The 13,050-nt window shown below is 53.3% G+C and overlaps 5 protein-coding genes across 5 annotated transcripts; 3 read left to right on the forward strand and 2 right to left on the reverse strand.

Annotated features, from left to right (window-relative positions):
- Positions 1 to 1,183: 1,183 nt before the first annotated feature.
- Positions 1,184 to 2,723, forward strand: APE3-1 (Aminopeptidase Y; the record flags this gene model as incomplete). Its single annotated transcript, XM_036645602.1, has 2 exons — positions 1,184 to 1,290; positions 1,355 to 2,723. 2 exons carry the CDS (start codon positions 1,184 to 1,186, stop codon positions 2,721 to 2,723), a joined length of 1,476 nt encoding a protein of 491 aa, XP_036489355.1.
- Positions 2,724 to 3,376: 653 nt separating this feature from the next.
- Positions 3,377 to 4,921, forward strand: erg-3-0 (Delta(14)-sterol reductase; the record flags this gene model as incomplete). The annotated part of the gene is made up of 3 exons (XM_036645603.1): positions 3,377 to 3,414; positions 3,471 to 3,778; positions 3,831 to 4,921. 3 exons carry the CDS (start codon positions 3,377 to 3,379, stop codon positions 4,919 to 4,921), a joined length of 1,437 nt encoding a protein of 478 aa, XP_036489417.1.
- A 357-nt stretch (positions 4,922 to 5,278) lies between these two features.
- On the reverse strand, positions 5,279 to 8,203 carry CGCS363_v013755 (Vegetative incompatibility protein HET-E-1; the record flags this gene model as incomplete). The annotated part of the gene is made up of 3 exons (XM_036645604.1): positions 5,279 to 6,818; positions 6,873 to 7,688; positions 7,746 to 8,203. 3 exons carry the CDS (start codon positions 8,201 to 8,203, stop codon positions 5,279 to 5,281), a joined length of 2,814 nt encoding a protein of 937 aa, XP_036489418.1.
- Positions 8,204 to 8,570: 367 nt separating this feature from the next.
- Positions 8,571 to 9,839, reverse strand: ARA2-0 (D-arabinose 1-dehydrogenase; the record flags this gene model as incomplete). Its single annotated transcript, XM_036645605.1, has 1 exon — positions 8,571 to 9,839. One exon carries the CDS (start codon positions 9,837 to 9,839, stop codon positions 8,571 to 8,573), a length of 1,269 nt encoding a protein of 422 aa, XP_036489416.1.
- A 945-nt stretch (positions 9,840 to 10,784) lies between these two features.
- On the forward strand, positions 10,785 to 12,536 carry alo-1-1 (putative D-arabinono-1,4-lactone oxidase; the record flags this gene model as incomplete). Its single annotated transcript, XM_036645606.1, has 3 exons — positions 10,785 to 11,091; positions 11,145 to 11,763; positions 11,831 to 12,536. 3 exons carry the CDS (start codon positions 10,785 to 10,787, stop codon positions 12,534 to 12,536), a joined length of 1,632 nt encoding a protein of 543 aa, XP_036489615.1.
- Positions 12,537 to 13,050: the final 514 nt, after the last annotated feature.

The raw sequence follows: 13,050 nt of genomic DNA on the forward strand, positions 1-13,050 counted from the left end.
CCCAACAGCAAGTTCCCAGGCCCAGAGAAGCCTTTTTAATCTATCTTAAGCACACGATTGACAGATCTTAATGCAGACAAATAGCTTGACAAGAGGTTAACACATCGCGTGTGTTCTTTTTGGAAGTTCATGGTCCAGAGACTGCGTGGATGTTGTTAAACCGTGGACCACCATCAAATAACACATAATTGTAACCCTGATCTGTTTCATTTCGCGCGGGTGCTGCACAATCACACAACACGTATGCCGGTGGTCTGTTGACGCAAATATGCACATGAACCTCGCTACTCGTAGAATCAAGGCAAATGAGGGCATCCGACAAGCTGGATCGTTACTAAATGTGTCATCTTGGCGCATAGCCAGGCCTGACATGCATCTATTGCATACTGCCGTTTGTCAGCCATCAGTCCCTCCTGCATCATTCTGGAAGTCGGCAGCCAAGACTAGATGCGGCTGTTGTAAAAATGGACGCTGTAAGAACAACGGCTGGAAACGCCAATGGAAGCATGACTTCACGAGGCACCCCAGCACGGCAGACGAGCCAGATGGGCAGGTCCTTTGCAAATTGATGCTACGCCGCACAGTTGTTGGTCCAAACACATCGCCCCGCGATATGAAATGTCTTGGCACCTGCCCTTTGAGGTTACATCGTGGCGTGCGAATATTTGAGCCAAGATGTTGCGAGCCGCGCTTTCGCCGCGACCAGACAAACAAACCCACAGCCAAAGTGCGGTCTGTTCCTGCCTTTTCCCCTCACGTCTCCTCGACTTGATGTGGAAACTGGCCCCGTCGGTGCATGAGGTGACCTTGCGGCAGGACTTCTGGGCATATGCTTATCAGTGATTGAGTCCTCTGATTCGCGATGTCTTACGGTTCCCCGCTCTCAACCCATGCTCTCGGCCAGGGGTTTTGTGAACTTATGCTGCATGCCAAGCTTAACCTGAGCTCGAGCTTGCGATGAGCTTCCGCTGTTCGCCGTTCGGCGTCGCATTCAGAGTGAGAAAGCATGGCACTTTTGAGATGACAAAAGAAACGCAGCATGCGAGATGGGCTCGGCGGGCGATCAGTATAAAAAGGAAACATTTCCCCAGAGATCGCGTAGTGTTTATGAGAGCGCAACCGGCCCAGCTCTTCTCGCGGTCTCTTCTCCGGTTTCGCTGAGCTCGCCAAGTCGTCTGTCACGATGAAGACCACTTACCTCTCCGCCGCCGCTCTGGCGCTGGCTTCCAGCTGCCTGGCCACCGACCCTCTTACGGCCGACAAGGTCGAGGCCGACGTCAAGACCGAGGAGTGAGTGTTTCCACATACTGCTAGAAGTGAAAGCTCATTTAGCTAACAACGCGACGCATGTCAGATTGGAGCGCGTCCTCTGGAACTTGAACAAGATCGGTCGCGATAATGGCGGCACCCGCGCCTTCGGAACCCCGGGTTACAAGGCCTCGGTTGACTTCGTCCTGGAGCGCGCCCAAACCCGCTTCGCCAAGGAGATGGACACCTGGCTGCAGCCTTTCAACCACACTTTCGAGCAGACGAACGCCATTGTCGTGACCGGCCCCGACGGTGCGGACGTCATCGTCATCAGCGCCGAGTACAACACCGCGACCCCTCTTCCAGACGGCATCACTGCCCCTCTCATCGACACTCCAGTCGACGACGAGAACGGCTCCGGATGTCTCCCCGAGGCGTTTGAGGGCATTGACGCCACCGGCAAGCTTGCTCTCATCAAGCGCGGCGTGTGTGCCATTTCCGACAAGATCAAGAACGCGAAGGCGGCGGGCGCTCTGGGCGTGATCTTGTACAACAACGTCCCTGGCGATGACATCGTCAAGCCGACTCTTGGTGCGGAGAACATTGGCCTCCTCGTCCCTCTCGGAATCATAACCGAGGAGACTGGTGAGGCTTGGTCGGCATCCCTCGCTGCTGGCGAGGAGGTCGTCGTTACCCTCCTCGTAGACTCCATCTTCGAGGAGCGTGAGACTTGGAACGTCATTTCAGAGACCAAGGAAGGTGACCCGAACAGCGTTATCATGCTTGGCGCCCATCTTGATAGTGTTCTTGAGGGCCCTGGTATTAATGATGATGGAAGCGGCACTGCTGCCCTGCTCCAGCTGATGGGATCTGTCAAAAAGTACACCGGTTTCCCCAACAAGATCCGTTTTGCTTGGTGGGCCGCTGAAGAGGCCGGCTTGGTCGGCTCCTACTACTACACCGAGAACCTCAGCTCGGAGGATGCGGACAAGATCAAGTACTATTTCAACTATGATATGATCGCTTCTCCGAATCCGATCTACGAGCTGTCAAGCTACAACAACAGCGGCATCGGTCCCCAGCTTCTGGCAGACTACCTGGAGGCCAACGGCAAAACTGTGACGTGGTCTGAGTTCGACGACCGTTCGGATTACGCGGGCTTCATTAACCCCCTAGGAATTCCAACGGCCTCCATTTTTACGGGAGAGGGTGAGAACGATCCTTGCTACCATCTGGCTTGCGATACTCTGGACAATATCAACTGGGACGCTATCACCGTGAACACAAAGGCGGCCGGGCGCGCGATGGCCACCCTCGCCCTTTCTCTTGAGGGTGTCCCGCCTCGTGCTAGTACTACGCCTGTCCTTCGCGGACGCGCCGGTGTTCTCCAGCAGTTTCGTCGCTGGAAATTGATGGCTGAGAAATCCAGCCATGGCAAGATGTGCTCTCACCACGACGAGAAGAAGGTGTACTAGAGAGAATGAGCTTGGGCGTTGTTTTGCAATCAATTGACGACGACAGTGTACAATAGTCAAAATGAGTGAAGAGCTTGATGAGTAATGAAGAAGATGTGTTGATGATCTGATGGTCAAACTTGATCCGATGCCTTCCGCACCCGCGAGCATGTCCCAGAACGCATCAATTAGCTGCAGCCTACGGCCAATGACAGTGAAAGAAATCGCCATCAAGTGCTCACGATGAGTTGAATCCTTAAGTCTTGGTAAATCCTCGGCGTGCATATTTGATGACTTGAATTGGTACTTTTGGCGACCACTGCGCCGGGCCAGCAGCTTCCGGACCGCGTGATCGAGGAACGGGGCGGCAGCAACCCGAATACGACGGAAGAGCGGGGCCGGCACCGAGGAACCGCTTCCGCCGGGCGCCGCGAGCCACTCAGCTGTCGTTTAGCGACCCAGCAACGGGAAATTGGCAGGATGCACGGGCCAATCCCGCAAAATCTTCCTGCCTGCCCCAACGGATTAAGGGGTCAACCCGGACCCGTGAGGTAGCTCTGTCGCGTTCTCAACCGATCGCGCCGAGTTGATATACGGTTGTTTCGACAAGCACTTATTTGAAAAAGTGTCAAAGTCGTTCTTTCGTCTCAATCGACGAGACTTGGGATCGAAACATGGCTGTCAAGAAGCACAAGTACGAGTTTGGAGGCCCGTAAGTCGCGTCCACCCACACGACGCGTTCTCACCGCTAACGCCATTCTTCCTTAGTCCGGGAGCCTTCGGCATTGTCTTCGGACTCCCCGTTCTCCTGTGGACGTTCTTCTTTGTCTGCAATGACAAGTCTGGATGTCCTGCTCCTTCGACCCTCAGCCCTCGCACGCTGAGCTTAGAGAAGCTGAAGGCTGAAATTCCCTGGCCTGCCGATGGCATCTGGGGATTCTGCAGCTGGGAAGTCTTCGGCTGGACCTTGGCCTACTACTTCCTGAGCTTGGTCCTTCACGTTGTTCTTCCCGCCCAGGAGGTTCTCGGCACCAAGTTGAGAGAGTCTGGCCGTCCTCTGAAGTACCGCTTCAATGGTAAGGCTTCCATGCTCCGTGTCAGACGGTCAAATACTAACTTTGCATTCAGCTTTCAGCGCCACTGTCTTGCAGCTCGCAGCTCTTGCTGTCGGAACTTACTTGAAGGGTGCCGACTTCGTTGTCTGGACTTACATCTCGGACAACTACCTTCAACTCCTGACTGCCAACATCATCATTGGCTACCTTCTCTCTGTGTACTGCTATGTTTGCAGCTTCAGCGTGAAGCCCGGCAACGCCGAGAACCGTGAGCTCGCCGTCGGCGGCAACACCGGTAGCCTCATCTACGACTTCTACATCGGTCGTGAGCTGAACCCCCGCGTCACCCTGCCCCTGTTCGGCGAGATCGACATCAAGACCTGGTTCGAGTTCCGCCCTGGTCTGACCGGCTGGATCATCCTCAACCTTGCCTTCTGCGCTAAGCAGTACCGCAACTATGGATACCTGTCCGACAGCATCATCTTCACGACCGCTGTGCAGGCTTACTACGTTCTTGAGGGCCAGTACTACGAGGCTGGCGTCCTTACCATGATGGACATTATCACTGACGGCATGGGCTTCATGTTGTCTTTCGGCGACATTGCCTGGGTTCCATTCCTCTACTCCACTCAAACCCGTTACCTTTCCATCTACCCTGTCCACCTGGGCTGGACTGGTATCGCGTCCGTCTTTGCCGTGTTCGCCACTGGCTTGTACATCTTCCGCTCCTCCAACACCCAGAAGAAGCTCTTCCGCACGCAGCCTGACCACCCTAGCGTCAAGGGCATGCCCTTCATCCAGACCAAGCGTGGCACGAAGCTGCTCACTGGAGGCTGGTGGGGTATGTCGCGTCACATCAACTACTTTGGTGACTGGCTTCAAGCCTCGCCGTTCAGCGCGCCTACCGCTATTGCTGGATATATCATTCTTCCCGCTGGCAGCACGGTTTCTGGTGCGATCACTATGCTTGACGGACGCGAGGTTGTTCAAGGTGCGGCTCGTGGGTGGGGTATGATCTTCACGTACTTTTATGTCCTTTATTTTGCAATCCTTCTCATTCATCGTGAGGGGCGCGATGACGTGGCTTGCTCTGAGAAGTACGGAGAGGATTGGGAAAAGTACAAGAAGACTGTCAAGTGGAGGATTCTACCCGGCGTTTACTGAGAGGACAATGATACTTGAGGCGGATGAAGATGTACATCCTCGTGCCACGGAACTCCCTGTTCCGTGTCTCACCAATAGCCGCATTAGACGAGCATTTCTGAAGGTCAAACAGTGGTGCCCGATCACCAAACCGAACCCACCATGCTCTCTCGCTCCTGACTTAAATTTTGCGTAATTACAATGACAAGTGTGAACAAGAAAGACCCTCAGCTTAACAACTTTTGCGATGCAGTAGATAAGAAATCACATCCGCGACTTCGCGGCTTGAATGTAAGTTTGCGTGTATAGCACCCCAGCCACTATAGCTTACGCAGACAGTAGCCAAAAGCAAGATAGTTATCGGGAAGCAAAACAAAATCAATTTCCCGCGCCATACTCAAGCAATATGGCTTCAATCGATGATTGAATGGTCTCCCCCTCCCTCTTGTAATCCTGTTCGTGTATTGACCAGCTACGTAGGCCCTGGAACATCTCAGGGTCACGAATCTGTTCAGAAATTTCTAGAGGTCCCCATCCGTGAAGACTGTTGAACTGGCACAGGAGTGTATCTTCTGGCCATGCCGACGCAGCAACGCATCCCTCCGCATTAGGATTTGCCCCTGCTTGCAGAAGAGCCAGGACGCCCTCGATATCGAAACTTGCCACGGCGATTTGCAATGGGGTAATATAGCATCCGTCCGCATTAGGATCTGCCCCAAGACGTAAGAGCTTCTCTAATACACACCAATCGCTGCAATGGTTAGTGTGGTCATGCAAAGCACCAAAAGGGATAAGAGCCCCCTGGGGATCAAAATCCTCGGCGCCGGCCTCAATGAGGAATTTAAACACATTGATACCATCGCCCTGGGATGAGCCCATGGATGTAGCAGGAAACAAGGCTGCGAAACAGTCGGTAAGAGCTCCTTGAAAACGCCAATCTCGTTCCAGAGCCAGACCTGCTCCTTTGTAGTAGCAGAGGTTGTATCTGAAATCAAGATAAAGCTGGAAAGGATTCAATGGCTCCATTCTTTCTAGCAGCGCCTTGGCCAAACGGAAACATCCAAAAATGAGAAGCCTTACCAGAACGCTGGTTTCCAGGTCTGGCACAGTCTCCCATTCGATATTTTCGACAAAGTCGAAGCTTTCAATCCGCCCTCCACCAATATTTACCAAGGTCTTGGCCCTGTTACTCCAGATGGAGAAAAGGGGAAAGAAATAATCCTTCTCTGCATCTAGTACATCAAGTACTCGATAGAAAAGGTCGTTGTGCTCCGACATTACGGCGTCGAAGAAAATGATCATGTCAATGGAGGTATAGGCGCAATAGCTTCCAAAGTTAGGAAGGGTAAAGATGGCGTGCCCCCCTTCACTCCACGTCACAACCTTGTACTCTTCGAATTCATCGTCACTAAGGCAGAGGGCTCTCGCAAATATCCGTTCGGCTTTGTCAAGGACAAGTTCTTCCTTTTCCAACGTGAAGAATGGGTCGGGATGGTTTCTCTTGTTGGAGGCCAAGTACTCCAAAACAGTGTAGTGCGCAAAGGACACGTAGAATCTCTGTTGTCCATTCTCCAAAGTCGTTGGTGTGACTGTGACAAGACATCCGCAAATTTCACGGAGACTTTCTGTGTCTTGGGAGAGTTTCTCCTCAAGATTATCTCCGAAGATGTCTTCGTCAACGGCTTGAGCGAGCATTTGCATATCGACACGTGCCTCTACGCCAGTATGCAACTTGGCCTCAAAACACAGCCACTTCATGGCAGAGTTGACGCAAGGAAGATCTTCGTCTTCAATCTGCTCAAATATTCTGTCGTAAGCCTCATCTAGAGTCTTGGGCATTCTGGACAAAGCTTCTCTGATGGCTTCTCTTCTCCTAATACGCCGCAGCGCATCGATTTGGCAAACAACCCATCGAAACCTTTTGTCCATTAGCATCCAGATTAATACCAGAGGGCGTAAAGGAACAACTTACATTCCGTGTGCACCATGTGATAAGGCCTCCACAGTCTTTTGTTGAAGCTCTTCTGGCCAGCTTTTGATGCGCTTTTCTGTCTTAAGGCGTGACTCCGTATACAGACGGATATCGGCGTCTAGAAACTCATTATCCATGGATATTGAGGTGGAAAACTCGGTCATAACTGTCTCAATGTCGAAATACTCCCGACTTGTCAGTAACAACCGAATCTTGTTGAATCTCTTTTCGGTTGCTAATTGTCGTATGACTTTGAGCAAGTCTTCGCGAGGATTGCTTTCGTCAATAGCGTCGACTGTGATGTAGACTTCGTCAAAGTGCTCAAGCGCCCGCTCGATAGCAATAAGAAAATCTTTTAGGGACGGCGACCCTCCATGCTTGAAAAGTTTCCAAAGATGGTCTGAGATCTCATTCGTTCTGCGGCAAAGACGACTCAGAATCCACTTCAAGAGAGAAGCAGATTCGTCTTGATTATGGGCAAAGTAACAGTAATACCAAGTACTCATCAGTCTTTCAGAACCTGATGCTTTGCAGTGCTGTTCAATTTTATCAATCAGCTGTGATGCGAGAACCGTTTTTCCGGCACCTGGAATGCCGTGGATCCAAATGCAGTGCTCTTTGCCGCTCAGAAATTCAGGCCATACGGGGAGACGTGTTGCCCAATCACATGTACCGGGTTCATGGTTTTGTTGTGCTCGGTGATGTAGGGAAGATGGATCAATGTCTTCGAGCCATTTGAACAGTTCTCGTCGCTCAGATTCTGACATAACCTCTTGAATCTGGCTTGTTCTCTGAGCCACGTCATGTATACGGTGCCTTGAGTCTCAGGTTAGTCAGTCTTCACCTTTTGAGTCTGTTTGTTGACACACTTACGCAGTGTTGGCGCTCAATGCCAACGTTATGGTGTTCTTGTACGTTGCGACATCTTGCAGCAGCTTCCTGGCTTTACTCTCTTTCAACGGCCATGCTAGAGTTGCAAGTGTGGCAAGTGCGTGGCTCTTCAGCTTTCTGGACCTGCTGAGACCCTGTAGTGCACAAGTATCTGTACGGAACAGACCTTCGAGGCTTTTCATAGCCTCATGACAACCTTCGATGGGGCCAGATGGACCATTCAAACTGCTGAAGATTTCTGATTGCCCGTTGTCGCATTCGACGAGGAACTTGACGTTCTCCAAAATAGCCTTCACCGATGACGTCTCTATGAGGATAGTCCGTAGATCGCTTGGTGCGTCTTGGATGCTTTCTATGTAGCGTTTACATAGGGATATGACCCGGTCTGCGATCTGGACAGTAGCAAAAATGCTTGCTACAAGGCCGATTGCTTCCGCCATCGAGACTTGCCATGAAAAGACAGTATGTCAGCGGCTGCCAGTGAGCATGTTTGAAACACTCAAGAGGTATATGGGCTTCAAATGAGGGGTTTTGTGAGATTGAAAGTGTGCAAAGCTGACCGTCGGGCAGCCCGCGAGTCTGCCTGATGCAAATACGGCCTGATCAGGCTGCGCTGCAGCCACATGCATCCATCCAGCCAATCGTCTTGCTATTGCATGCACCAAGATCAGATCTACGCGCAGAATTGTTGACCAATGATTACGAAGTAACACGATTGCCTGTTTTATCACATGATTGAAGGGCGTGTCCAAGACCAGACGCTGAAAAGTAATGTTCAATTCGTAGAAGCTTCATAAAACGCACCGCTTACAAGTTGCTGGAAATCCTAGTGACAATCTTCATGAGCTCATCCTCCGCGGGTATCGTGCCCATCTTCTCCAAACTCCTCTCGTTCTGGAAGCCCTCATCAGGGCTGGCCCAGCTGTATCCCTTCCACTCACCCAGCGCAGGCCACATCTTCTGCTCCACCAACGTCTTCAACTTCTCATACTTATCCGCCGAGCCAGTCTCGGTGCTGGCTCCCATTCCCTCGAGCACTTTCTTCCAGGCATCGACTGTTTGCTCAAGCTCAGAAACGTTGGTCACACCCATGACACTGCCACCCACGCGCAGATCCCCCTGGCCAGGGAGCTGGACGCCAAGACCAGCCAAGGCGCCAACGCGGGCGTACTCCTCCATCGACCAATGAAGAGCGATCGTCTCCAACCGCTCCCCGGCCTCATTGGCAAACGTCGAGAGCTTTTTGCAGGCTGTGCGCAAATCGTCCGGGGCGGGGTGCCATTTCGCAATGACACCGGCCTTGCCCTCTGATTGCTCTGAGTTGGTGGGGATGCCGGTGTGCGTGAGCAGACCCATGCCGAGCATGCTTGCGTTGAGAACGACTTGCACGCCGGCGTTGCGGAATCTTCTCAGAGGGCTCTGGTCGTTGGTGTGGTCGGCGCCGGCGACGACTTCATCGTAACCAAGAGTGGGGTTTTGGATGGTGAAGTGGCCGTAGCTGAGAATGGCATCCAGAGGCTCGCCGGTCTCGGCGAAGATCATCTCAGCCAGACTGCAGAGGACGTGGACTGGGAAACCGCTGATTCCGACGAAACGGATCTTGCCCTCATCGCGGAGCTGTCTTAATGTCTGAACAGCGGCGAGGACTTCTGAAGGGGAAACGAATTCGACATCGTGCATGTAGACGAGATCGAGGTAGCTGGTGTTGAGGCGGTTGAGAGAACGAAGGACCGAGTAGCGCACATATGCAGGCGAGTAATCGAACTCGTTGCCAGCAATGCGGCCAGCCTTGGTGACGAGGACATATGATTCTCTGGGGATATTGGTGGCTGCGGTGTGAGCGGCCAGCGCGTCACCCAGCAGGACTTCTGAAGGGCCGTAGTATGGTGATGTGTCGAAACCGTTCACACCAAGCTCCAATGCCCTTGAGACGATTTGTCTGTAGGGCATCTGAAGAGGGTCCTTGACATGTTGTGTGTTGAAGGTCGCGGTGCCCAGGAAGAGAGGAGGAAGGATAGAGGCAACGCTAGGCCTAGTAGCCGGGTTGAGGCTTGTAGTGGTAGTGGTAGTGGCCATGATTTGATGTGGATGATAGTGAATGAGACGAGAAACGGGAAGAGATGGGTCGATGATGGAGGTGAGATGGCACGGAGAGGTTGGACGGGGTCGTGCTCAGGCGGCGTCTAGACTTAAGTCGGACGGCGGAAGAGGTCGAGGTGTTTGCGGGTTGATATGAGAGGGTCACGACAGGGTCGGTGAGCGAGTCTGGTCTAGAAAGATTGACTGGGTCTTCCAAGCTCCTGAGCTAGGAACAATGTGTTATTAACCATAATCGCTGTGTGGGCTTCTTTTTTGGGCTTGCCGGCGCGCCGGTAGTTCTAGCGTACCCAGAACCCGTCCGCCCGGTTTGCCCAGGCCAAGCCGCGTACGAAGTATACGTTTTACTCGGGTCACACTTGGGACTCTCGTCAATTCTTACGAAGCCGGTGGCGGTGGAGTTCATGCAGAGCTCTGTGAGCCAAGAATCGTCGACTTTCGCAGCCAGATTGCACGTGTCAGCTCGTCTCAACCTGCCACAAAAACCGATAAACATGGGTGTCATGGACCCCTAACGAGAGAAAAAGAAAAAAACGTGACCCTGGCTCTGTGCGGCCTTTCAATCTGCCTCCTACCGGCCCTCGCCGGCCGGCATAAGTGGCGGTCGGGGAACATGATATATCCATGTTCATCTGAGACGAGCCACCTCAAGCCACGGCCCTTGACTCGTCATCCACACCGGATCCGATCCCTGCGAATCGAACCAGAATCCATTCCTTCTCCATAACGGACGCTAAACTAGGATTGTAATATAACCCGTCGTTAGCCTCAATTTCGAACAACGCACCAGTTTTTTCCCTCACATCCTTCACCGACAAGGAGCCATACAAACAGCCTCCATCTTTGGTTTTGAGGAGCTGTTTCTTCTCCAATTGTCGTGATCTTCCTCTCTTGTCTTGCATCTTTAATCATTTGTCAAGCAAGATGGCTGCAATTGCGTCTCTCGAGCCGCACATCCAGGGCATCATCGAGGATGCGGCCGCCGACGGTGTGCCCTTCCGGGCCCGCGCAGCCCACTTTCATACGACATGGGCGCGGACTTTCGCCTCGCTGCCCGAGCTGTACATCCAGCCGCAGTCGCAACAGGAAGTCGAGAAGGCGATCAAGCTTGCTCGCAAGTGCAGGCGGCGCATCACCACAGTCGGCTGCGGCCACTCGCCGTCAGACCTGACGTGCACGAGTAACTGGCTGGTGAACCTGGATGACTTCAGGAAGGTGTTGTCTGTCGACAGTAAGCATATCTGTTTCGCAGCCCAACCCGGCTCCGGCGCTAACCTTGAACAGAGGAGACGGGATTGGTCGTCATGCAGGCCGGAATCCGGCTTTGGCAATTGACCGAGGAGCTGAACAAGCACGGTCTGTCATTCCCTGTCTTGGGAAGTGTGAACGAGCAGAGCATCGCTGGTGTTATCAGCACCGGCACCCGTGGCAGCACCCTGAAATACGGACTGCTGTCGGAAGCCATCTCCTCCCTGAAGATCACCCTGGCCAACGGCGAGACGGTAACGTGCTCGCCGGATGAGAACCCGGATCTGTTCCGCGGCGCCCTCCTGTCCCTCGGAGCGTTGGGTATCATCACAGAGGTCAGCTTCCGAGCTGTCCCTGCTTTCAGTCTGAGGTGGAACCAGACCATCCAGGCTGATACCACCATGTTGGATGCTTGGAAGCAAAACAACAAATTGTGGACTTCGTCGGACTTTGTGCGGGTGTGGTGGCTGCCTTATACCAGGAGGGCGGTCGTATGGAAGGCCGACATCGTCACCAAGGAGGACCTCGAGTCCGGCAGAGAGAAGAACCGCGACCCTCCCGTCGGTTACTACGATGGAGCGCTCGGTTATCACATCTACCACAATCTCCTCTACCTGTCGCGTTACATCCCCAAGATTACTCCATGGATCGAGTGGTAAGTCCAACACACAACCCCCACGACCAATGACTAGCGAGTACGCGGATGCTGATGGCTTTTCAAGGTTTGTCTTTGGCATGCAATATGGCTTCAAGAACGGTTACACCACCGGAGCTGTCCAGCCCATGGACAAAGCTCTGTGGATGAACTGCCTGTACAGCCAGTACGTGAACGAGTGGGCCATCCCTCTCCACAGAGGCCCGGAGGCGCTCATGCGTCTCGGATCCTGGATCAACAGGCTGCAGCCGGGTGACCCCTACTACGTCGACCACGGCATCCCGTACTCCGCGGAGGGTCTCTACATCCACTCTCCCGTCGAGGTCCGCGTGTGCGACGCCACCGTGCACACCAGTGCCGAGCAGCGCAACCGCCCGTGGCTCGACAGCACCATCAAGGATGGCCCGACGCTCAACCTCAACGCCACCATGTACCGTCCCTACGACCTGGATCCTCCTGGCTTGAAGCGCTGGTTCCAGGGTTTCGAATGGCTCATGCGCGACCTCGGTGGCAAGCCTCACTGGGCCAAGAACTTCACCGTCAAGAACACGGAGCTGGAGGAGTGGTACGGAGACGACCTGGTCCAGTGGCGACGGGTCCGTGACGAGGCCGACCCCGATGGTTTGTTTGTTGGGCCGTGGCACCGTCAACACGTCCTTGCTCCCAACTCGGCTCCCTTGGAATTCGAGGAGGTCGAGAGGACGAGGCATGATGCCGGCAAGGGCGTCACGGTGTACGGTCTCCGCCCACAAGCCGAGAAGGAGAAGCTCTAAGCTACCTTAGGGATGTGAACATGATAATGATGTACCTTCCGCTTCCGGTGCGGTGCGCCATTTGAGCGCAAGGGCGGTCTAGACATAGATTTGATAGATAGCACTTGCATGTTTGTCATGAAAAGCGGTGAAATTGAACAAACTTGAACAACTTTCTCTTTCCGGGTCTTCATCCGTGCTGCACATGCCATGTCCAACAATGAGAGGTTTTTCTTCTAGGCAAGCTCCAACATGCCCCTGAGCACATGCATCTTGCCAAATCTAGCTGCCAACAACAAAAACACGAAGACCCGTCTTTTTCATCATTCATGATCTTCACTTGGCACTTTGTCAACTAGATTGATATCTGGGGGCCTGCAGCTTGCTTCTCGTTCGGGAAGCCGACTTTCCTGATTATGGACTTGGCCTCGGTGGTTTTGCGGCGCCCCTTTACAAGGGTTGAGGCGAAATCTCACAGACTAGGAGATAAAGACGTTTTGCGTTGCACGCACCTGCAGCTCTAGTACTATGTAGG

Source organism: Colletotrichum siamense, assembly GCF_013390195.1.
Source record: "Colletotrichum siamense strain Cg363 chromosome Unknown KSG_Cg363_contig09, whole genome shotgun sequence".
Classification (NCBI taxonomy): domain Eukaryota; kingdom Fungi; phylum Ascomycota; class Sordariomycetes; order Glomerellales; family Glomerellaceae; genus Colletotrichum; species Colletotrichum siamense.